Genomic DNA, 26,715 nt, shown 5'->3' with positions numbered 1-26,715 from the left:
TTATATAAATCTTCAACTCTGAACTCGTTTTATTGACAAATGTGTTGTCATTACAAAAACACATTTGAATAACGAATAAAAAAATACATAAAAAAGTGTTTAGCATTCTTTCACTTCCACATACATTTAGCTTCATAAATATGTTTCTTGAATATAAATAAGTTATATAAATACAAATATAACATTTTGTAGTACACACAAAAATATTTTAAACATGACTCAGTCTAAAATGAACTATAACCATATAAATTAAGAATAAAAATAGTTAAAATTTGCAAATAAAATAAATTAAAATATCATAATTAAGTGTTTTTCAATGTACTTATTTATATATGCACCATAAGTGTTACAACTATTTGTTAACAAACCAAAGTTGCAGGACACTTCCAGGAATATGATTACATCATAAAATGACTTGAGCCTTCATGGGAAAACTAATTCAAATAAAAAAGAAATTGCTTTCTAAACAAAATTTTTTATCATGTCCCATATTCTAATGTATAAAATAAATATGTATGCACAGTCATATGAACTAGAATACCATTGGATGACTAAGTTATATTGAACTATTATCATTTTGTAATAAACACATCTCCCTTTCAGTTCTGCAACCTCATTAAAGGCAATGTAGGATATTAAGATATTGTAAGCTTAACAGACTACCAACTTCCAGATCAAAAATATTATCACTTAGCCTATTATAATACAAGTGCTTATAGGCATGTTTACACACTTTGAAAAAATGCCATCAAAAATATCTTAATGATACAATCGAAATGTCTTTATTAATGTTGGTACCCTCATCAACTCGATACACTCAAGACTATGATACAATATATATATTAAAAATATGTATAAATGTGCATCACATGATTTCTTATCACCATTGCAACAAATGTTTACTTGGAAAGTAACTGAAATAATTTGCTTCTTATTGCTTTTTTTTTCTTTTATCACAAACAACAATATACATAATGGATAAATTCAAACTTATATATTATGCATATAAGAGCACTTCAATGATACAAACATGACTTTTTCTTAACATCAAAATTTGTTTCTCCACAGCCTCCTTAAATGTTTTTTACTCCACTCCATTCCCTCGCCTATGGAATGCAGTTAATAAATATACCAGTCTTCATTCTACCATACTATAAAAGCAATACAAAATTATAAATAGCTACAAAAGAAAAAGACACATATGTACAAGAGGGAGCAGGGAAACGTGTAATACCACTCGCCGGAGCTGGAGCTGGAGCTAGGCCATGGTGCTGCTGAGCCTGTTGAACACGGGCAGCCGCGAGTCCAGCCCCTGGGGCGTGGGAGACTGCCGCGAGCTGCACAGGGAGGCGGCGGGCGACGGCGGCGGAGACAGCCCCGCCCCCAGCTGCACCAGCGGACTGGCGAAGTCGCGCGCGAACGAGAAGGCGTTGTTGACGGAGGCGGCGGAGGGCGGCGGCGAGCCGGCGGCGGACAGCAGCGCCACCACGTCGGGGTCCGACGAGAAGAAGGAGCCCACGGACGTGGTGGGGCTCTGGCTGAGGCTGGAGGACCCGGGGGAGGTCGACTCGCCGGACAGCAGCCCGCCGAAGTGCGACGAGCAGATGCTGAGCGGCTGGGGGCGGGCCGGGGGCGGAGAGGCCGCCCCTCGGCCGCGCGCCTCCTCGGCGTTGTGGATGAAGTGGCAGCGCGGGCCGTAGGGGCAGAAGCCGATGGTGTGGAAGGTGCGGCACAGCTCCGTCTTGTACTTGGGGTGACGCACCAGGTTCCTGAGCTCGTGCATGCCGTGCGCGAACTGGCACTTGTCGCCGTACTTGCAGGAGCCGCTCTCCTCGTAGGGGCGGCACAGCTCCGTCTTGTAGCGGCTGGTGTTGATGTTGGCGCCCCTGGCGGGCTCGCTCTGGCTGCGGTCCAGCTTCCTGTGCTGGCCGCCAGACTGCGCCTGCAGCTCGCTCTGCTCGCGGATGTTGTCCAGCAGCAGCGAGCTGACCGAGCTGACGAGGGACGCGATGGACATGTCGCCTCCCGAGCCGACCGTGGCCGGCGTGGAGCTGCGGCGAGACAGGGTCTGGTGGGGCAGCGGGGAGCCTACAGCGCGCGGGCTGGAGTCGGCGCCCCAGCGCAGCACCTTGGGGTGGCTGGCGGCTGCACTGCGCCCGCTGCTGCCGTGGTTCTGCAACACGGTCCGCCCGTCAGCACGGTCCACACTGCCCGCCAACTAACACTGTGTGCAGAGCTCACCAACTAACACTGTGTGCAGAGCTCACCAACTAACACTGTGTGCAGAGCTCACCAACTAACACTGTGTGCAGAGCTCACCAACTAACACTGTGTGCAGAGCTCACCAACTAACACTGTGTGCAGAGCTCACCAACTAACACTTTGTGCAGAGCTCACCAACTAACACTGTGTGCAGAGCTCACCAACTAACACTTTGTGCAGAGCTCACCAACTAACACTGTGTGCAGAGCTCACCAACTAACATTGTACAGAGCTCACCAACTAACAGGCCACACTGCCCACACAGCTCACCAACTACTAGCTACTTTCACGGCATGCGCTGCATCACCACACAGTCTAGCGCTACAGCTGTCAAGAGTCTGAATGTTTGCCGAAATTCATGTAAAAATAAAAACATGAACTTAGTGTCAAATTTGTACATCCTCCACACATGCATGAAAAAAAATCGAATATATTACACATGAAAATGGCCAAAAGATGCAAACCCAATAAACTAGCAACAGCGAGAGAAGGCTGGTGCCACATACGTCTGCCATATCCCTGAACAGGCTCATTCAATACACACTCACTTGAAGCAACTCTGGACTTATTGTACTATGTATTATTGTAATTATTATGTTTTCACATAAACTCTGATAGAAACACGAACTAATATTTTTTTCCTTAAAACCAATTATATTATTTCATGTAGACATCCTTTAACGGTGGGAGAAAAGCAGAAGATAAATTTAGTGAACAAAACCCTATAATATACACGAAAAATAATACTATTAGCATTGCACCAGTCCTAGACTTCTTTCAAAAATCAAATTTATAACGTTCATTTCAAGTAACTTCGCGCCATTACACGATAGAAATAGAAAATAAGTATAATCGACCAGTCTGCCCAGTCCGCCACATTTATCGCCCTGACGTCACAGATTCCAGCATGGCGTGTTGATAGCTGGCCCTGTTTTAACGATTGCAAGGGATTAGTTTTCTGTATTTAATTAATAACGATTAAAAAACTTAAAAAAGGACGATTTATACTTCCAATCTAGAATGAACTGAAAGTTTGCACTACCTATACTGTTTTGAACCAACCATGTAAATGTGAGCATTGCATAACTGTTTATATATGTATTTAGGGTCCGTTAAATATTAATTGGTTTTTCCGAAATCTGTAAAACTAGTTTTTGTAGATCAAGAATGAAAATTCTGAAATCAGATTTACGACGAGAACCGGTTTTTTTTCAAAACGCAATATACCAAAAGAATGTGTGTCTAGTTAATGACGGGGTTGAAATATAAATAAGCCTTTTAAGGGATTTATAATTCATTATAAAATACAGTTTTTTTTTGTATAAACCATTTTTAAATCAACCAAAGCTATCCACAATTTAAATAATGGGGTTTAAGTCTGACACGTACTGCTGGTTTCGTCCGTTTATATATTTATCACGATAGCTTTTTTTTTGTCGGTAATTAATGTTACGTATACATTTTCGCGACAGATATTTTAACATATTAAAAGAGTAGCTTTACACTGGTTAAATGCCACGCTGTGTAACTTGTGACCTTATTGAAAATAGCATTTGGTACTAGAGAAGACGTGAGCGAAAAACAAAGAGAGCCACACCCGAAGTTCGTGCTCGCTTTTCCCCCCGTATCTTTAATGTAGCTATCCTAACCAAATCAACCGTTCACAATGTTTTAAAGTATTTATAATGTAGCTAACCTAACCAAATTGACCATTAGTATCATTTTATCAACACCGCCATATTTATTTACAATGAACAAAAAAAAACCGAAGATGCACGATCGGGAGTTTGGCTCTCTCGCCTGTGAACAGAAGGCTTCCCTTGCTACTCCTCGCCGCGGCGCGGGACCGGGGCGAAGGTAGACGGCGGGGCCGCGCGCAGCAAGTGTAACCGAGTAGGGGGAGCGAGGTGGTTCTGGTACAGCGCGCCGGCGCGAGGCCACGTCAGCGCGCTTCCGGCGGCGCAAGGCCGGCCTCGCTAACCCACTTGCCGCGCCCCCCACGTGCGCACACCGCCACTTGCGCACACTTGCATAACGCGCGCGCCTTAGAGGTTACACTTGCTCGGCGTCAGCGTCATAACTAACCAACCAACTTGTGCTTTCAAATAATTAATGTAAATAAAACAAAAACAAAGGACTGGAGCGATAAATTCAGTTAATAAAGTATAAAATTCAACGAATTAAAAAAAAAGGGGGGGGGGGGGGGTTTGTCCATAGTCGGTTTACGGACGATAATTTTACGTGATAACGCCATAAGAAAACATTGATGAAAAATTGCATACTTTTTTAATTTTCACACATTACTTAGTTTTTTTTTCAAATTTAATTTAAATAATTTGTTTAAATATAATCACGAACAATTAGTTAAAAAGCCCGCCTTAACCTGTTTGATATTATAGAAGATTTTCTCGCATGGCGGTTGGCCGGTTCTTGCACGCTCGGCTCAGGCGGAACATTTGTAAAATAATAAAAGTGACATTTTAATTTAATTATTCATTAAGTAATGTAATAATTTATAATGCACATAAATTACACACATGGGAACATAACCTCCCAAACACGATCAGGAGATGACTAAACCTTCCACAGACACTCCCTGCCAGCAACAATGGAAGCTTACAAGCAACCTGACATCGTTATACATACGGGGACCTCAATTACATAAATACACTTGAAAAGTTTATAAATAAATATTTTTAATGATATGGACCAGTATTCAATATCACTAACGTATGTAATTTTAAAGCAAAAATATATAATGTTTTTATTTATATGTAGCCTTTTTAATATTGTAAATATTTGTTGCATGTTGAGCGCGCATCGTAAAAATTAATATTTTTTTTCAAAACGCGCCTATAGAAGTACAACTACAAAAAACCTCAGGAATGGACAGCGATGAATCTGTAAGAAAAGGAGAACCAGCGACTATCAGCTGGCGCGAAATAGGGAAGGAATTGAGTCAGAAAATAAGCAGCACAAACTAACACAATGGACCGACGACGAGAGTTGTAAAAGAACAGTAAATACAGAAAAAAAACTGACATACTAACCCAGTGGCGAATAACAGATAAAATGGACGACACGAGCAGATGACGAAGCAGTCGCGACGTTTCGTGAAGGCTAGTGTCGGCCCTAGATGCGGCGAGGCCACAAACAAGGCTATTTGCTTCTCAGGTTGTATTATTTTGTAGAGGGGCCTTACCGGGGAGGGGGTAAAAAAAATAAACTATTGAAAACTACGTTTCATGTTAAGACATGTTCATGTACTTACTTTCAAGAAGAAGAAGAAATACATACAGGATTATTAATGCTAATGATCAAACTTTGCAAAATCATTTCATTATATGAGGCATTAATATCTCTTAAAGGTTTTTAATCATATGAAATCATGAATACTCCGTTGAAATCGACAGTTTTTTTTTTTTTACTTTTCCTCATTGATGACTGTTTCTCACAGAACTGGATACTACCTGCAGCTGCTCTAAGCGTGGTTGCACTGAGCGGGCCCGCTCAGTTTAATGGGCAGCCTTCTTTTCACAGACCAGAGAGCCAAACGCCCGATCGTGCATCTTCGGGGCTTTTTTTTTTGTTCATTGTAAATAAATATGGAGGTGTTGATAAAAGGATACTAATTGTCAATTATGTTAGGTTAGCTAAATAAATACTTTAAAACATTGTGGACGGTTTATTTGGTTAGGATAGCTAACATTAAAAATACGGAAATAACATGAACTTCGGGTTTTTTTTGGCTTACTCGTCTGTGAATAGAAGACTGCCCCAGTGTAAGCGTGCCTGCACCGAGCGAGCACAGCCAGTGTAAGCGTGCCTGCACCGAGCGAGCACAGCCAGTGTAAGCGTGCCTGCCCAGTGTAAGCGTGCCTGCACCGAGCGAGCCCGCCCAGGGTAAGCGTGCCTGCACCGAGCGAGCCCGCCCAGTGTAAGCGTGCCTGCACCGAGCGAGCCCGGCCAGTGTAAGCGTGCCTGCACCGAGCGAGCCCGCCCAGTGTAACCGAGGCTCGCCAGTGCGCGTGGCTGCCTCCCACAGAGGTCGAAACCCGCTGCGAACTTTCACAACACAACCCAGCTCCGTCAGCGAGCGGCGACGCTAAATCACTACAAGGGCGAGAGGTTGTCGACTCGCCTGTGACTTCCGCCCGCGAGCCGCACAATAAGTGTGTTTGTACTGGCAGCTCGCTGAGTCAATGTCTGCCGCGCATTCTTCCGTCGATTGCCAACACTTTATCAACTACGCAACCCGAGCAAAAAAAACAAAGCATGAAGACTGTCACTCAGGCTTTGTTTTTCCGCCTTAACTTCCGAGTTGATTTCAAAACACACAAATGTTAAAAGCTGCTAGCTTCGTGTGCATAGGAAGATGCGAAATGTTTAAATGTTTTTTTTTAAGTGTAAGTTCTAAGAGCTCCGTATGACCTCGTACAGCAAGGATGAATACAATAAGTCGACCTACGTCATTATATGAGGCAGTACTTGCATTACGCGTAACTTGGCTCTTGTGATTAAGCTTGAACACTTGAGCTTTTAAATTGTAACAGAAGGTTGTGTCGTTTTAAGATTTATTTTAAAAAACTGAATGCCAATTTAGAGAAAAAAATATTCCAATAGGTATGTGAAATGCAAAAAAAAAAAAAAAGCTTAACTTCTTAAAATTAAATTATATAACCCAAATGTTATTGAAACTGTTAACCAAGAATGCGTCTTTTTAATTACATTTCCTTCGGAAATAAAAAATGTAATTCCACAATTCTCATTCCAAGTTTGATCTTAGAAAATACAAACTTTGCATCGCGAAGCTGTGCCTTATGGTTTGGCGCTCTTATGGCGCGCGCCTTGCAACAGAGCACGTGGGAAGAAGCAGTAAATTCAGCATCGCCCGAAGGCTACTGAAGTGCGCAGCATGGGGGAGAAACTAATTGCCGAGACTGAGACCTAGTTTTTTGAAGTAGTTATGGGCCCATCCGCTAGATAGTAGTTTTCATAATATATTGCTGACATAACTACATTAATTTATAAGGGGAAGTAATGTATAAGCAAACAAACCAGTGAAAATTCACTATATTTAGGTAGCCACTAATTTTGTGGTGTGTAATACAATGAGTTTTTGCACCTCCTACTCCTTTATTTATTACATGACGGTTTGTTACAAAACAGCATAAAGTATTTTCGCATTGATTAAATTAGTTTTACGCCACCAAGGAGATAAAAGAATATAACAAAAAAAACGTATTAACGAGCCAACTGACCCGGCCACACCATCACATCACCACCACCAAATGTAAATAGACACTTCACCTCACACAAATCACCTGCCCCCAAGGACTTGAATGTTGGAAGGGACAATTTATGTATGTATCTATAATTTATTGTAATTCTTTTTGATGTAAATTTACCAAATGTTTCCTCCCCTTCATGTAACCATTAGTATTCTCTTTTTAAAATATAGTCTTTTTTTTTTTGGCGGGGGGTCCCCCATTTAAAAAAACAACTTTGAATGAGAACGTCTATTCCGATATGTTATTTGCTGGTAGTTATGGGCCCGCCCGACAGATAGCGACACATGGCTTCAGTATCCACGGTAAGAGTCGCACTTGTTTATTTCCCTCCTTGTTCTGCGGTGCGCAGTGGCGTGTCACGCGGCGACGCAGACGGAAGCAGTCGTTCCGGCCGGCGGCCGCGACACACGCGCCAAGGTCGCCCTGGCGGCCGGACCCGCAACTACCAGGAAACAAGCGAGGGCACGCGCTGCGCTGCGAGCTGGTGCTTTATCGAGTCCACAGAGAGCGTTCATACTTTTAACCAAATATTAAATTTAAAAAAAACCGTGACAAATGTAAGAATTAAATAATAAACAGCAGCTAAAACAATTATTTAAGTTTTTTTTACGGTGATCTTATTTTAATGTAGTAGCACCTAATGTTTTTTTTGTCGGTTTAGATACTATTTGCTGTATGTTTAATTACTTTCCTTTTCATGTATGTCTATGCTTAGTTTTTAATTACTTTATAATTAGTTATGGTTGAATCTTTTGTAACAGTTAATATTTGAACATTAAGTTAAAATTTTAATTTGTTCTCTTAATATTTAGTCTATATCATGCTTAGGTTTTAATATTCAAATCTTTGATGTAATTGCAGAAAAGTGGTTAAGTGTAAGAGAAGGCATACAGCCTTAACTTCGCCACCAATAAAGACGATAAATAAATAAATAAATTACCACCTGACTGGTTCTATAATATCTAAATAAAATGAAATTATCAGGCATAACGTAGTCCATACTGTAAAGAAATGTTTTTAAAACAAACAAAATAATTTCCCGTGTTCTGAAATTGTGTCGAGCTTCCCGACAATGCACAAGGCTTGAGGCATTTATCACCATTAATAATATACTATGCGAGACAGTTATCTAGAGCCTCCGTTCGAGCCTAAAAAACCGTTGGCAATCGATATCCCAATATATTCCCTCGTCACGCGCTTTATCATGTTACGTCATTTGTAGATTCATAGATGGCAGTGTAGTCTGTGATTGTACGTGGGTACAGAACAACGTTGAGTTTCAAGTCTTTCAAATATATCAAGTCTTTCAAATATATCAAGTCTTTCAAATATATGGCCGTTGGGTGAAATGAACTGAGCCGTATGCAACTTTGACGAGATAAATTATCTTGGTTTCTGAAGTTTTAAAGACCATAATTGTTTATCATGTAATAACTGCACACATAAATTAGCGTATATTGACAGTATTATAGTACAGGTGTTTTTCTTTTCAAGGGTATTTTCATACTAAGCGCCAGTGACTTCACAAGGGAAACTACTTGTTAAGCAGCCAGTCGCCAATTCAGTGATAAAATGAGCACTTTGCTTTAACGACGCCCATTTCCAATATGACTTATGATCTAAAAATTGGTTGAAACCAAGATTGATACTTTCCAACGGACACGTTTAACAAGTTGTGTTTTAAAAAAAAAAAAGGAATTGGTTGTGTTCGTGATGCAAAGCTGTATAATTATATATATATTTGATATAGAAAATAAGTATATATACTTTTGAGAAACATTGCTCTGGAGAGAAATTGTTCTGTGTAACATATCCAATTGTAAAACATACCAAGTATGGAGATGAATGTGTTTGTGAATTGAAACTGTAATACGACCAAAAAATTTTTGATTCTAAATATGTACACTTTATAAGCTTTTATAAAAAACTGGATAAGCGATACGAAACATTGAAACAATAGTTCCATCGAACTATAACGTATATCCAATTGTATTCTAACGTAAAATATAAACGCAGAGAACGGCAAGAGCGTACATTCCGAGCAGTCTTCGACCCTGACAAGATCAGAAGCACCTGCCACGACGGAGTGGTACGTCGGAATAGCCGATGCTAAAAACGAACCAGCGCAAATGTCAAGACAGGTCAATTTACCAATATTTATAGCCGACAGCTCATTTCAGAGAGAGAGAGAGAGAGAGAGAGAGAAAACACCCCGTGACTTGTCGGTTGGCCTTGATCTTTGGAAAAACTAAACGTGTACGCGGTTAATTTTTATCCAGTGCCAATATTCCTCGCAGTGGCCCTGGTCCTAACCTTCAACCATGATTTACCTATCTCAAGAAATGCTGACTTTCTTTCTAGCGAATTTATACCCGGGCCTTAGTTATTATCAAATCCCCGGTGAAATCACACGTGAATATACATGAGGCAGTAAAATCTTTGAACGCGGCATCTCAAAGTGAAATCGAAAGGTTTTGTCGGCCTTTTAAATTAGGTGGGAATAAAAATTACTCTTTTCCTGTCCACCAATAATGTTCCTTGTTTTGCCCCCCCCCCTCCCCTAACCAGAGAAAAACCAGACGAAGACGGGTTACAAGAGACGAAGAACAAGTACAGAGGGGAAGGGGGGTGTCATACAGCGCCTCGCGTGAGCCGACAAGCGCGCCGCAATGGGATGTGCCAATCACACCGCAGTATTCCTGAAGGAAGCTCCAGGCTGAATGACAGCCCGTGAGAGTTCGGCAGAGGAATACTCCCACGTCCTTGCAGACAGATCCGCCGTCACCACGACATGACGACCGGGGGGTTTCTCACGTTCTGACAAAACATCCCCCCCCTTTTCCCTTTTTTCCCACCGAAAAAACATCCGAGTACTTCAAAATCGCACTGCGGACTCGCCTTGTCTGGCAGGCGTCGGCGAGCCCCATTGGTCTCAAGACCACACCCGTCGCCGCGGTTAACAACATTTACAAAATTTGCCCCCCACACACACGTTCAGACACCAACAATATTGCATCACGCATAACCGTCATTACTCCCTCGCCTACTCTGGTCGCTTCTGATGCGGGCACAATTAGGATTTTTCCCTCCCCCAGCCACATCGAAATTCTGCACGGATAATCAAAAGAGAACGTTAAGTTTGCCTTCCTTCAACGTCACAGAACAGCTGTTCACAGCAGTCGCGCTATTGCTGGCTGGAGCCCCGAATTGAAGCTCATAGATACACCTCTTTCGACATAAATATTTTAGGGAGTATGAGGTAGGGGGGGGGGGTGTATGTGTGTTTGCAGGCTAGGGCATGTACGTGTGACCAAAACCAGTTCTCAGATCTTAAAACTTTTTCATACGATTTCTCAACCGTTAATCGATAGAACGATCAGCCACAAGAACACCCAGGAAGTGGGGCTCAGGGCAGGTTTGTGCATGTATTAAAAAAAGGGGGGTTGTCTGTAAAGTCGGTTTACGGACGATAATTTTACGTGATAACGGCTTAAGAAAACATTGATGAAAAAATTGCATACTTTTTTTAATTTTCAAATATTGTTTACAGTTTTTTTTGCAAATTTAATTTAAATAATTTGTTTAAATATAAACACGAACAATTAGTTTTAAAAGAAGCCCGCCTTAAACTGTTTTGATGTTATGGAAGATTTTCTCGCACGGTGGTCGGCCGGGTTCTTGCACGCTCGGCTCAGGCGGAACGTGACAATAGTCATACTTTTTTCGTGCGTGCAGCCGGCGTTCGTCGGTTTATAAGACGTTATCACGCCAAAAAAGGCAACTGCAGCAGAGTAATTAGAGAAACACACGGCCTTTGGCGCGAGGCTGGAGCTCATTACACGCCGCGGGGTTGCGTCAGGCGGCGGCGGCTAACTGCCCCCGGCGGCGGCGAAGGCCCGGGTCACTCGACCACGCCGTCAAGTGGGGTCGTCACCACAACGCCGAAATACCATAACGCCGAATGTCAAAATTGACCACAACGCCGACAGCCAGAAAACTGCCGTGTACCACAACGCCGAAATGAATGAATTTGTGTGTGTTTCTTAAATGTACCTTACCGCCGAAATACCACAATCAAACCTAACCTAACCTAGTCTAGTCTAGTCTAATCTAACCTTTGTGGCAGTCCTACAATGACATTTTTCGGCGTTAAGTGTATCTTGGCGTTGTGGTCAATTTGGCATTTCGGCGTTGTGGTGCGACCCCCATCAGTGACGCCGAGTGGCGGAGCACTGGCGCAGCTCCTGACAACTGCACATCTCCACCTCCAGCATTACCAACACTGCCAACAAATGTCCGATACATCGCGAAATTCGATTGGGCCGAAATCAACAGTAAGAATTAAATTGTGAATCGACTTCTGACAGGTACGTGCGCGCGGCATGCTGCGGGCGCGCTTGTGAACTCAGCCTCACTGCAGTTCACTTGAAGCACAAGGTCGGTTCACCCGGCTGAACGCGGGAGGTTATCTGGAGTGCCTGGCCACGACTCCCTAATCAGTTAATGACACGCTGATAACATCTGCCGGTAATCTCTCGAGGTTCACGCGAGAAGGCTTCGATAGCACCGTGACAATGCCGTCGAGGCGTTGCGAAACCTCCGGCTCGACAAAACACAATAACAAGGCCTGTCAGATATCACCAACAAGGCAGCGGCGCTTGTCACCCGACGCCTCGCATTGGCGGGTGTACTCATGTCGACCACGATCGCGTGTTACAGCAATCCGCAAGTCTCGTCTTTTCGACGTGACAACGTCTAATAAATCGACGAACGCCGGCTGCACGCACGAAAACGTGTCCAGTTACGATCATTGTACGCTTGCGCCGCATCTATCCCTCTTCCACTCGATTGGAACAACCATCGATTTGACTTTTTCGAGGCACATTAAACTCGAAACACTCCCATTCGTTTCCTACTTTTCCTATCATCGTCCTATCCTTAACAGGATAACACAGATTGGAAGAAGTTAAATAGCAAACATGTATTAAAGTTATAGTTAAAGTAATCTCTTCGTTAAAGTAATAAACATATTTGAATTAATGAGTGCAAATAAAAGTAAATTTACCAATTAAATTGTAGATTTCATTTCACTCCTTCGTTGTATCCATACAAAATAGTGATAATTCAATAAAAATGATTTAATTTTATTCATAAAAGTATGCAATCATTTCATTAATGTTTTGTTATGACGTTGCCACGTTGAACTATCGTCCTTAAACCGACTTTACAGACAACCAATTTTTTTCTGACCATAACATTAATAAGGATCGGTTTAAAAACCATCACCATACATGGAAGTTCTACTTATATTACAATGAACAATGTTATTAGCAAATTATACTACAATATACTTAAAAAAAATGTTGCCCTTAAAATTCGTATTAGTAAATACATCAAGAAATAGAATCAATTTTTTGCCATACGGTCGGAATGTTAAAAACTGGCAATGTTATAATATAGTTTAGAGAATGTCCGTTATACCCTTAATGAACCCCAATGAATTTCAAGAAAAAAATATATACATCTTAATCAGCAACAAACTTCAGGCAACGATGCAAGAAGAACAAACTAATGCAATGGGCTGAAACTGAAAACCCACAGCATCCCAGATAGTGACCCACTGGCGGTGTGGCAACGTCGCGCGGCGCGAGGCGCGGCAACAGCGCGCTGGCGATGGGGCGTCGGAGCTGGACGGATGCGCGCGCAGGCGGTGAAAGGTGAAGGTCGCGCGGGCACTGCAATAGGGGCGCCGGGCGTCAACCATCCAGCCAATTGCGACACAGCTTGAGAGTGGAGCTGTGTGAGTGGTGTATGAAGAGGGGAGGGGGGAAGCCTACAGCCGTCCCTGCCGAAGGCCCAGCCACAAACTGCGATGTCCTAAATTGTGTGATTCGCTCCGACTGGTCCGAACACATCTGTGTCCTTTGCTAGCACAGAAGAACAATCGTGGTGACAATTGCCGTTTTCGTCAGAAAACAAAGGAAGATAAAAGTTAGGAACAGAAAGACAAGAAGACCAAGACGAAATAATAGTGAAAACTGCAGTTCCAGACAACCGAATGCTGTCAATACAAAACGCTTTTAATGCGTGAGATGAACTTATCTTCTGCGTCACAACCACGATACAATTCAGGCTCTGATGGAAGTGCTGTAGTGAGGTTTGCATGAATGATGCAGTTATCTGCTTTCACATAAATGCAGTAGCTGTATATGCTTTTGATACTGTGGTGTGTATGGCTCATCAGAATTCGGGTGGCACGTAATGATTTTCTCCAGAATAGCTTCAAAGTCATAATATACAATCCGGATCTCGTTTGCAAACTTTTTTTAGAGTAATAATGCTCAAAACGCGTATTATCAGAAGTTTTTCTACGCATGGAACACAGGGTACAGATATTTAAAACTCTCACGGGACTTGCATTGCATCTTTATCATCATTTCTCTGCAGTGTATTGTTATGGTTACCGCTCTAATCCCATGGCTGTCCTGTGCGCTATGAAAAGACCGGGCTATAATAGAAACACCTGAGAGCCTCACTAACTCAGATACACCCCTGACTAGGCGCCGTTAGATGTTTACAGAGCCAACAAAGTAGTGTCTATTGATAGTATTAACACATTTGTCGTCATTCAGATAAATAAATTCAATATTTAACACCAATACTTCACTGGGGAAACTATTTGAAGCAGTTATTAATTGCAGGCATTCAATTCTAGAACGAGCCAGCAATTTAGGAAGCACAATACGGGAATGAGGTAGAAAGGTAGGGGAAGTGAATGACGTCATAGAAGTAGATTAATGGGGGGAAAAAATAATTCAGGGCATTTTCATGTTGGTATCAGTGTAGTTATTGGTGGTGTTGGTATCAAAGTATTCTTGGTATCGTGAAGTACAGTGCCACCCGGTCTACTCTTATTTCGCGATAACAATAATAATTGTTAAAAATGAGACATGACAAATGGTTAGTTGGTAAAACAATCCTGATTGGTATCGTAATATTGAATAGAAGGGGGAGGAGGAATTATAGTTAACAACGGAAAATATAAGAAAACGTCAAAACAAAAAATAGTAAATAAAGTGTTTCCTGCTTAAAACCTCCACCGCTTGTCCCGAAAGAAAGTATGTGTGGTAATGACGTAAGCGACCCCATCTTTGTGACTTCACAAAAAAATGCTATGGTATCGCGTTCTAGAGTAGTCCCTAATTGAATTATGAGCTGTGCTCAACGAAGCGAACTCGCGAAAGTCAAAAAGAAAGAAAATGCTATGGCCTGACAACCGGTAGAGACACGGTGTACTCTGAATCAGGAAATTGTGAAGCAACTATCGAGTTGAAATGCACCTTGCATTTCTGTGCCATGGCGTCGTAACATACATTTTATCTAATTCGCGAATTTATAAACAGTCGGCAATATTGTTGATGTATCCCATTTTAGTGTTCTGAGCAACGAGAAAAAAAAGTGAAATATACTGTAGATACTGACATTATTCAGATACATAGATTCTACGACACAATGGCAGATACAGGATTTCTTTCTGAAGTTGGATTTTGAAGGGGAAGAAAAAATTTGAAGTTTCTTACATCTATTCAAAAATAACTTACACTACTATTGACACTAACATATGGGCCTACAGTAAGTAGTAGCCGTAAGCGATCTTAACTATTCAGTAACTTCTGGTTTCTCTAAACAGATATGTATGTATTAAGCCTCCACCCAAATCCGAGCCGAAAGTACTTCTTTCATTTACTGAAACGTACAAACTCATATTCTTGAGCTGTGGCATTCGCAGAAAATCAACAGTTACAAGTTCAAAAAAAGGCTGTCGCGTACTACGATGCACAAAAGTTAAAAGTAAACAGCACTCAACCTGAAATGTAACTGATGGTTTTAAAGGAAATTCAATTGTCAACATGAGTTAGTAGTGGATTTAGCGATCATGTTCAGAAGTGTTCAGTTTGGGCGTGGTGGAGAACTGAAAAGGACGTGAAGCCTAAGATGTCCATCAAGTTCTGTCCCTGCCCGAACACGCCCGGATATTCACCTTCGGCCAACCTCGAGTTTATTTATATTTTTGTATAGTTATATTTTATATATATATATATATTTCTCCGTTTATTTTAATGTAGCTATACTAATCTAACTAACCGTCCATAGTGTTTTTAAAGTTTTTTTTAATGTAGCTAACCTAACCGACCACTATTTTTATATTTGAATTCATTTTTTTCCTGCGCAAAAATGAAACAAATCCAGAGGTTTGCCGAAGGTGAATATTCGGGCAGGGACAGAAAGGACAGGCTGTGCCTGCATGCAAACGCTTGGTGGAGTTTCTCCCGGCGAGTGGCCACGAACCTCCTTGGACACCCCTGGCCCCGAGGGCGCTTGAAGGTCAGTCCCTCGCCAGGGCAGGTACCTCCCCACCGCCTCCTCCCACAGAGGGCTGCAGGGTCCGCGGCTAGTCCCGTCAACACGGCGGCAGCGCGCAGGCTTCATCGCTACCCGCGTGACCACACGACTCAGGGCTGTATGCCAAGACACAAGAATAAGGGTTTACGTGTTGAATATGCAATACCTGTACCCTAACCATATTCCAAGTGCACGATAGGACACAGCCAGTCCCTTATTTTTAGGGCACTGATTTTTGGTGTCCTATCTGTTGCCGATTTGATCCATAACTGTATATATATTTTTTTCCTTTTCAATGAAATTTAACGGAACTTTTACGGTTACAATTTCCCCCCTAATATCTTAGAAAACAGCAAACTTAAATACTGCCAAAAATGCATAGTTTATTCATGTACAACCAAAATTAAATATTTTATTTCACATCATAATATCATGGTTTAAAAAAATAAGCTAAAATTACGATGGATTCCACGAAGTACAACTGTTTATAGCCTCGCACAAGTCCTCGTTTATTAAAACGGCTGCCGATCTGATTCCTAACAGGACTTCAGATAGGACACGTTTTGGAATATGACCCGAGAGTTACGGTACGGCAGTTGCCCAACAAGGCAGTGCAAATTCGCTACCTTACTCAAACATCTTGGAATACCGCCCTCAGCGCTGCTTTCCTAGCGATATCACACAGCGCTGGAAGGACAGCATTCTCTCTTCGAACTGCTCTGGCAGCTTCTGTGAAACCGCAGTCCGCCTACGTATTTATAGATATTTTTCTGCGCATAAATCTGCGAATCCAGCCATAGCTGGCACGTAATTCGTCGTGTGGAATTGTTCAATCGTCTTGCAATTTGATTTGCCTCGACTTGTTATCATTTCCGTTGTCACAGCATATCCCGATTTCCTTGTGTCCGTTATATATGTATAAATTTCATCTTCAACTTGGGGGGGTACTTGCATTTTTCCTCCACGGAAGGCGCGTTTATTTTTTTGGGGCCTTTTCCAGTTTTTCGCGTTCACTAACCCAACGCCTGACACATTTTGCATCCACGTCGAATTAAGGCAAAATAAGACATAAAAAGGGGGTTGTCTGTTAAGTCGGTTTACGGACGATAATTTTACGGTGATAACGTCATAAGAAAACATTGATGAAAAATTGCATACTTTTTTAATTTTCAAATATTATTTACAGTTTTTTTTGCAAATTTAATCTAAATATAATCACGAACAATTAGTTTAAAAGCCCGCCTTAACCTGTTTGATATGATAGAAAATATTCTCGCACGGTGATCGGCCGGTTTTTGCACGCTCGGCTCAGGCGGAACGTGACAGTGAGACATGCTTTTTCGTGCGTGCAGCCGGCGTTCATCGATTTACAAGACGTTATCACGTAAATAGTGATCAAATAACAAAAATCCCGACAGAGCTGAATTTCGGTAGAGACCTTGGGGTACACCAGTAGAAATAAGGTGCCAAAAGTCCCCATTGATCCCGTGTATGTTATAAAAAAAGTTAATTCACGGTCAAATGTCAAAAATTTCCTTTTTTTAGATTTTTCTCAAAAACGGTAAGTTTTATCAAAAAAAATATAGCTCAGACAAAACATTTTTGATTATAAAATAATCTACAGAAATGGTCCTAATTTTTTTCTTCCTAAGAATCACTATTCCTAAGATATCGTCATTCTATAAGTTGGAGTGTCCGTCCACGACAGACCGAACTTGTGGGCGGTGCGCGTCCTTGGCCCAATGTGAATGACGTCACACTGCCGCACGGATAACCAACCTGTCCGCTGTCCTAATCTTGCTTTTTTAAGAAGTCACCGGGGCGCAGTGAATATAGAGCGCCAAAAACAATTTTCTTCCCATTGTTTACAAGGCATTGTAAATATGTACGCAGCTATGTTTCGAGTATTCATTTTTAACTTGTGAAAAATTTGTGGGATTTCAATATTATTTATTCTGTGCGGCTAACAAATTAATTATAAGCACACTGCAAAAATTTATTCGTTCGTGTGTTTCCAGCCTTTGAAAAGCGCCTGCCGCAAACGGACAAGTTTTTGATGATTTAAGTTACGTTATGTATTATAACGTAACTTCAATAGAATTGGAATTTTTGATAAGTTATTAGCAATTAACTAATGTCAGTTTTTTTCAAACATTGTAATGTCAGGTTAAGTTTTAAAAAAAAGGATTGCTAGCCACCCTATAGGCCTATGATTAATTTCGAGTTACATAAGAAAATATTTTTTTGTTTTTATCTTGTTAATTTAGTTATCATTCAAGTTTGTTTTATATTATCTTATCTACTTCATCGTGAAGTCTATTTTAGTTTCGCTTTAAGTTTTTTATTTCTTTGGGCGTGTTAAAAAATTATCCGAGTGAATTTATACGATGTCCGCGCACCATGCAACGATATTTTCACAGGTTGAAAAAAAAAGCTACATACAATAAAAACTACATATAAATAAAAATTATGTATTTGCTTTTAAATCTTATACTTTTGTGATCTATATCGAATATTGGTTAATACTATTTAAAAAAATATTTTTTCAATATTAGTCATAGAAATTATGTTTATAAACTTTTACAAGTGTATTTATGTAAGTGAGGCTATGTTACCGCATGTATAACTTATTAGCATTATAATTTGAAATTTGTATCGTTAAATCACATTCCAAGAATCTTCGCAGTGTAATGCGAACTGAGCATGACAGCAAACCGTCAATATTTTTTAGGAATACGCGGGATCATTACACCGCGTGGGCGAACCGATAAGGTACAAAGCGCCGCTACATCAGGGTTTGGGTACGAACATGCCAACACATACAAACGGAACAGCTGATTGGCTACAGCGTTTAGGTTGTTTTCGGCAATTTAACGGACTGCCGATACGTTGTGAGGTCAATGCCTACGAGAGGTAAAACTGATAATTATTCTCGTGGAGTTTCAAGAGGAAAAGTAGGAAGCAATTGCATTCTTTATAATGTTATTTGATCTTGTGTTAACTGTAGCGTCATTGTGTAGATTATTTATAGAGCTGAAGCAAAACCGTATGTATTCGGTACTGAGTAACGGGTGCGCCATCCAGTAACGAGTAATGAAACATTACACACGAACGCATTTCGTTACTCGCATTTTTCGTAGTATTGAACAGTTCATTTGTAGGTCTACACTTTACCTATGAAATCAAATATAAATTTAGAATGACTTAAACACAAGTCTAATTCAAAATACGGAAAAGTGAAAAAATGCACCTTACGCAGTTTGGTATGTAATGTATAAGAATGTTTTCTACAAATTACGAATGTTGCGACACCACGACGTCATACTGTACGCGTACGCAATACGACTCGATTCGTTGCTCTGACATAAAACAGCGTGTTATTTTATGAGGTATCAGAAGTAACGAGTAACGAAACGATACGATTGTAACGAGTACTAATAATTGTTATAGTAAATAATATACGGGTACGTTTTTTTTCCAGTTACTTTTACACCTCTAATTATTTCCTTACACTGCTACCGAGCGAAGTACTCATGGGGAAGCCATTTCACAGACGAGAGAGCCAAACGCCCGATCGTGCATCTTCGGTTTTGTTTTTTTTTGTTCATTGTAACTCATGATAACTAATGGTCAATTACGTTAGGTTAGCTACATTATAAATACTTTAAAACATTGTGGACGGTTGATTTGGTTAGGATAGCTACATTAAAGATACTAAGAAATCATGTAAACGGTTTCCTAGCCCTGGATAGCTACATATTAAAAAGTTATTTGCTAAGCAACTATAAAATAATTTTACAGTATTTCTAATGTAGCTATACTTACCTAATATAACCAACCATGCACAATGTTTAAAGTATTTATAATGTAGCTAACCTGTCCTGATCGACCGCAAAATTAAATGCCACAGCCCGTACGCAAGTAGCTGTAATGTCAGCAGCGACTAGGGGTTCGGTCGGAGCGGCAGTAGTTCCGCAGTCCGCCACCGCGCAGTGGCGCCAACATCGCCGGCCGAACACTCGACAAACACGCTCCAGCACACCACGCTAATGCCCGCCGGCGACCTCCAGGAATGTTACACGTACATCCACGCACACACGCACGCGAGGAAAATAACTGCGGGGGGGAAGGTATCTCGCCACGTACATGGTTTCCTTTCTTGTTAACTTTGGTGTTCAAATGACGCTTTTTTTTTAATGAACCCTTTATATTGCACCGAGAATAATTAGCTACATTTCCAACATTTTACGCAGTTGGGAATACATTTACCCCCTCCCCCAAACATATTTTAATTCTGCGTACGCTCTTGCATGTCCCAGTCATTCAAATACAGTCCTAAGATTAAAATCAAATGTTTAATTTTGTCGCGCAGTCAATAAGTATTTACTGGATTACAATAATATACAAGTTGAAATATTATATAATGGGCATTCTGTACCAAGTACTGTCTTCTTGGCCATAGCGCGGACTCGTAGCAGGCAGCATGGACTCTGAAGTGGCAACTTTCACCGACTGGATCTACCAGCGGGGTTTCAAAACAGGCAAATGTATTTACTGTATTCCATGAAGTCTTTCTCAGCTTAACGTATCAACCTTACTAACACAATTGCAACAATGGTAAAAAAAAATTAAAAAGGGGAAAATTGAAAGTAATGTGCGTTTAGTGACCTGATTAGCATTATAATAAGATATTCACACAGGCGGTTGTGAACAATAACATCGTACGTTCTTTTTAAAGATAAAATTTTGTAAAGCACTTTGTTGGCCATCCTCAGCCGATGACATAACAACAGCACAGGCAGGCACAAGACACAGCGCACTGCGCAGTCGCAGAGACGACAGTCAGCGGCCAGGGTTACCACGCTCCATTTCCCCGCCAATAACTCTCTCTTTCCGACAGAAGCCTCTGCGCCGTGGCACACAGGCCTACTTCTGCGCCTGCGCGCGAGAGCACCCGGCTGCCGCCCGCGCTGAAAACATCCGCCGCGCCGCGCTTCATCTCACGCTTGCAGCGACTGGTAGACTGATGCAGGACGGAGTGTAAAGACTAGATGCGCAACCGGCACGACTCAAACCTAAACAATATGCCTCGAAGCACTTCGCAAAACCTGAGTTTAGAAATATTTCCCTAGAAATCTAAAAAGGCATACCAATAAATTGCAAAATAATAACTTTAACATGATAGCTGGTGTATTAAAAAAACCAAAGTATATAAACGCACGTGATTTTTGTTTACTATATTTTTTTGACAGTTATAATAGAAAATCATGAGCCAAATTTGGAACCTAGTTTGTTGTATCTCGCAATAAGACTAAGTCATAAAACAACGCTATATAAGAATACCACACAAAGCTTTGGACATTCAACCATCGGCAAATTATCAAACGCTTCAACCGGAAATTTAAAGCGAGTGTGTAATATGTGAAAAGGCAGTCTCAGCTATTCGCGTGCCATCAAGGAAAATAAACGAGGCTGGAATTACCTATCTCTTATTTATCGTCCTGTGCAAGTAGTAGCTAAGGAAACACACCCCCCATCCCCACCCCCCAAAAAAATCACGTAAACACGTTAATTTAAAGCGGGCTTATAATAAAGTCAAGAGCAAGCTAACTACAGAACATAATATCTCAATTATATCTTGAATTAGAGTAGACTATAAAGGTTTGCTAGATAAGCGACCAGACAAATAAAATGCTCGTTAATAGAACTACAATAGTTAATATACTTTTTTGACGTGACAAATCGATGAACGCCGGCTGCACGCACGAAATAGCATGAGACACTGTCACGTTCCGCCTGAGCCTAGCGTGCGAGAACCGGCCAACCACCGTACACAAAAACTGTAAGTAATATTTGAAAATTAAAAATGTATGCCATTTTTATCAGTGTTTTCTTATGACGTTATCACGTAAAGTTATCGTCCGTACACCGACTTTGACAGACAATCCCCTTTTTCCCCCCCAAGGCAATCTGTGAAGTGTTTGGGAAAGTTGCGTGACCTTGACAGGTAAGCCAGGCCTGGGGACCGTGGCCACAGCAGGTAGACAATACAGGCGCCAGTCCATCGCCGCTACACAGGCAGCTCAACAACTGCGATAGTTTCCTCACAGGCAGTGTTACGAGAGCCCACGACCAAATGGTCTGACCCGACAGCAATACGGTCAATAACCGTATTAAACTTACAAACATCGAAAAAAATTTCGCGTCGTGTCTGACCTGACTGCATTTTCAAATGTGTCAACAAATTTTACTGGAACTTTTATCATAGCAATACGTCTGATTTTTTAGATGCAGCAGGATTATACAAGTAAATACCGAAAATGCGTTTTTCAGACACCGAAACCACTTGAAAAAATTAATTTATGAGAAAAAAATCACCAAAAACCGCCTGAAAAAAAACTTGTTTTACTAGATTTGGGCCAATACGAATTTTTTTTTTCAGAAGAAAACCTGAGCACCCAAATTTTGACAAGTTTTGAAAATATTAAAAAATTTTTTTACCGATCCGTAACAAAGCTTCCAAGTCTGAAAAATGTTTGACAAGATAAAATAAGGTGTAGAAAAAATTGAGACAAATTTAGTGCATCACCTAACAATCACATATTTTTTCGATAATTGTTTTAAAAAACTTATAGACTATGGACAATCTGTGTGGACGTCGTTACAATCATGGAAGGTAAGGGAGTTCTCGTGTACAATCTTTGCCGTGTTAATTTGTGTTTCATTACATGGCATCTTTACATTCTGCCTAACGAGTTGTTTCTAAGCTATTAACACATGTATAGCATATCGGCCTTTATACGGCTACGATTTGATTTGTTATCCAACTGCTAACCAGTTGACTTCGCTTCAGAGCAGACACCTCACTCCTCCATGGTAGAACAGCGCTGTAGTGGATCGTGGGACAAGAGCGTAACAAGCGCCAAAGTCGTTTGCCTGCTATTCCGGAACGTTATTTTCGCTTCTGGAATTATAGGTGGCATCGAAAATGTCTAAATACAGTATTTTGGTAATCCTGATATTCAAAAGGTTTTTACATAACTGGCTGGCTACAATACAATCCGGTAAAATTTTTTGAAATTTTTTGCCGAATGCTACACACAAAAGTATGAAAACATTTCCGTAATAAAATGACAAAATCTCATGTAAATTTTTACTATCAGATGAGTAGTGATAGTACCATCTATTTTTTTTCTTCGACATAGATGAAATGGACCCCCGCGAAGCTGCGACTTCGACAGTTACTGTCCATCTAGGTCGAGTTCAGGGTCTTCTCTGATCTATTTAATACGGTTTTGGTCGTGGAGTCTCGTACTGCAGTACAATTGTTAGCGATATGAGCAAGTCACCGAAATTACCAACAGCATAAAATAACTACTATCAAAACAATACAGCATACAAAACAAACAAAAGTGACTAAGCATGGCATTATGCTCCGTCAAAACTCATACCGTGTAGTCCGATATGTGTATTATGTACGGTAAGTGACCATTCGTAATAACTTGTTCGTAAATCGCAAGGATATTAGAGAACCTGGCCGGGTTTAATCCATTTCGAACAAGTGGAACAAATACCAGCCACTCCTCGCCAGAGCTACAACCTCCAAGCACTTTTTGTCCACGGGTTTACAACGGCCATTGCAACAATGCATTCCCGCTAAGGTTGGAAGTTAAATCATCTTATAAGTTTATTTAACGTCGGGCACGAGAGTTTTCCAAGGCTGGAAACAGTCGCAGCAGCGAACGCGCGGCAGTCGGAATGCTTTGTTTGTTTGTTTGTTTATCGTCTTTATTGGTGGCGAAGTTACACTTAACACTTCTCTTACACTTAACCACTTGCTAGTAGACGGCAGCTGCAAAACTGGCCATTTCTGTTCGTGGCCAACCAGCAGAGTAGACAACCACAACTACTGTTTTGACATGTGCAGTTCTCAAAGATATAAAGTGAAACTAATTTAAATATATTTATTTGCGAGGCAATGCTTTGTAGTTTATTATAAAAGTCGTTAAAAATTAAACGGAGAAATTAAATGCTTAGATTAGGTAAACAATAATTCAAAGAAGCTAGGAGGGGAAAGGGCTAAAAGCAGTGATGAAGAGGCCGGGGCAGGAACAGGGGAAAAAGACAAGGAGGCAAAGGATGCCTATATGGGTGAGTGAGGATAGGGGGAATATGGCGGATCTGTATCGCTATGTCAGGATGAAGAAGGGGGGAAGGGGCTTATAGTAATTAGGGGGAGAGGCGGGCAGGAGTGTGTGGAGCTTCTGGAAAAGAGCGATTTTACTTCAGGAGGGCTGGGAGGGAGCTGGGAGACAGGTTGAACAAAGGGTTGTGTTTACAGGGGACAGAAGAGGAAAGGACTTGAGGCTTCAAAAATACGTGAATTTGAAGGGAAAAAAAAACAAAAGAGAAGGGGGGGGGGATTCTTGCCACCGGGCGAAAACCCAATCGCAAGTGTATCAATCAAAAAAACGTTCGAAACTGTAAACCGTTATGTTGCGTGTGAATGTAATCGACTTGTCCCGTGCGTGTAATCTACGTCATCAAAAAACCTGCAAGTCACCGAGCAGTGGTCACGTCGCCTCGAACAGTCGAAAGCACGTGCAAGCGGGAATGGTCTGTTCGGACGCTAGTGCCGACCCGGGCCGGACCCCGAGACGTGAATCATGGCCGCACAGATACGCGGAAGCCATCAGCCGGGTTCATGTAGATGGTGAGGGGGGGGGGGGGCGGAAGAGCGAGTTCCTGCGGGCCTCGGCGCCCACGTGATCACATCTGGGCCCGCCAGTGTGTCGCGGGCAACGAGTTGCCAACCGACCGCCAAGAGCAATAGTGTACTCTGCATTTACACCGAGTTAGATGGCGGTTATAAATAACATCTACAACAATACGAGATAACGAAAAAAAATATATACTTTTTAAAAGAATCATACTGAACGTTTGTAGAACTAAGCACCTGCTACAGCAACTATGCTAACGTCAATTCAAACGGGAAAGCCAGAATAAAATAGAAAAATATCCAACAATCAACCAACTACAAGAAACTGGACGGGATTGTATGTAAAGGCTGTTACTAGCACAGTAACTATAACTATTTGTTCGGACATCGATATTCTTGATACGTAAAGCAAAAACGGTTAGGCAGATAAGGCTCGATTACACTACGTTAAGATCAAAATAATACTCCCTTGCGGGTTTCACTAAATAAATATACTCACGCTGGCATTACTAAGGTTTCACACTAGTGGATAACTGGCTGATAGAAAATCGCCTTGTTGAAAAAAAAATGCAACAAAACAAAATCTTCCAAACATTTACCGAATATGTACGAATAGTGCAATTACGCCTGTTAAAAGTTACCACTTACCACTATTTGTCCAGAAACACCCTCTAGTCCCTGATTTATACACATCCGCCCTAAGAACTCAAAACTTCTGAAAGCGCCTAGCCTACCTAGAAACACTGAAAAACTAAATCTGTCGGGAACATGAAGATAATTTTTTTTTTTTTCGTTGGAACGACAGCCACCTGTACTTTCACATAGTGCAACGTATACAATGCATTTGAAATGCTAGGCAAAAGAATTCTAAAGAGCGAAACGAATCACGTTACGCCTCCTTTCCCCTTTCTATTCCGGCCATCCGCTCCCCTCGAGGCGTAGCAGCAAGGAGGGGAGGCAGCGCCCTCGTGTTGGTAAACAGGTAGCCGGCAGCTGCCGTGGCCACCTGACAACCCGGCCGCATGTCAACAGGTGGCCATTGTTGCGACGCAACGGCGCCTGCGTCAAATGCCGTCGCTGGCCGCGCGAAAAACATCAGGCCGCGCGTTCCAAACAAATAATACACGAAGTAAAAAATATAATTTACCATAATGAAAAAAAAATTTTTTTTATATAACTTTTTAACGGAATGGCGAGAAATGAAGGTTTAATATATTCTAAAACCCTAAAAAAAAAAAAAACTACCGACAATTGCACGTACAACAGTATTTCGACTTAATTCTAAACCGTATTAACGGAACAATTGTCAGTAACTCAAACCTACAAGCAGACGTACCTAATAATAAAAAAAAATTTCAGTAACTGCACGCATTTAGAATAGGCCGGTACTAACTAACGCAACGTTCAAGCCACAAACCAGAATTTCCTAGCTTAAATCTCGAAATTTTCCAACTAAACTTTATTTGGATACATAAAATATTTATTTTAAAAAAACTATAAAATATATTAAACACAAAACTGCTTTGTGAATGAACACACAACTCAGAACTTTTTAAACAAAAGGTATTCAAAACTTGATTCTTACCTTGTACAACATATCCCCAAAATCGTAAACACTCGAGGGAGACATCACAGCTGTAGACATCGCAGGTTCTCAATACTGCAAACAATATATAATCGTCGATAAGAAATTTATCACTCGGTAATGAGGTAACGTCCAATAATAAACATGTAAATTGAGAAGGGAAAAATAAAAAGTAACTTTTGCTTACTGTGGTTTATGAGACCAAACGGTTAATACTTGGTGGTTTTCTCCTTAAAAACGAGTGTTTATTTATTTATTTTTTAACAATACTACCGCGGCACTCAGAGCGCTACACCGCACCAGACCTTCCACGTCCGGTTCACTCGCGTCCAACGTTGCTAAACTACTGCCGCGAGACGCGTCGGCGCGCCAGCCTTCACTCGACTGGCTGGAGGGGCTGTCCCCTCCCCTCCGCGCGCCGCCGGACCAATCAGCGCGCCGCCCATTACGTCAAT

The 26,715-nt window shown here is 41.3% G+C and overlaps 1 protein-coding gene across 1 annotated transcript; it reads right to left on the bottom strand.

The window, feature by feature from the left end:
• LOC134534317 (mRNA decay activator protein ZFP36L1) lies at positions 1–26,715 on the bottom strand. Its single transcript, XM_063372702.1, has 3 exons — positions 26,448–26,715; positions 26,261–26,335; positions 1–2,173 (listed from the first exon to the last, which is right to left on the bottom strand). The coding sequence occupies exons 2-3, from the start codon at positions 26,318–26,320 to the stop codon at positions 1,259–1,261; spliced, it is 975 nt and encodes a 324-aa protein (XP_063228772.1). The 5' UTR covers positions 26,321–26,335; positions 26,448–26,715; the 3' UTR covers positions 1–1,258.

The sequence above is a fragment of the Bacillus rossius genome, chromosome 7, assembly GCF_032445375.1.
Source record: "Bacillus rossius redtenbacheri isolate Brsri chromosome 7, Brsri_v3, whole genome shotgun sequence".
NCBI classification, from domain to species: Eukaryota; Metazoa; Arthropoda; class Insecta; order Phasmatodea; family Bacillidae; genus Bacillus; species Bacillus rossius.
The sequence above is the reverse complement of the archived record's forward strand: the minus strand, read 5'-3'. Positions and strand labels throughout refer to the sequence as shown.

Excerpts from the sequence above, each read along its gene's own strand:
- LOC134534317 (XM_063372702.1), bottom strand. The coding sequence starts at position 26,320 with ATGTCTACAGCTGTGATGTCTCCCTCGAGTGTTTACGATTTTGGGGAT. Across the intron at positions 2,174-26,260 it reads TTGGGGATATGTTGTACAAG|AACCACGGCAGCAGCGGGCG; the intron begins GTAAGAATCAAG and ends ACCGTGTTGCAG.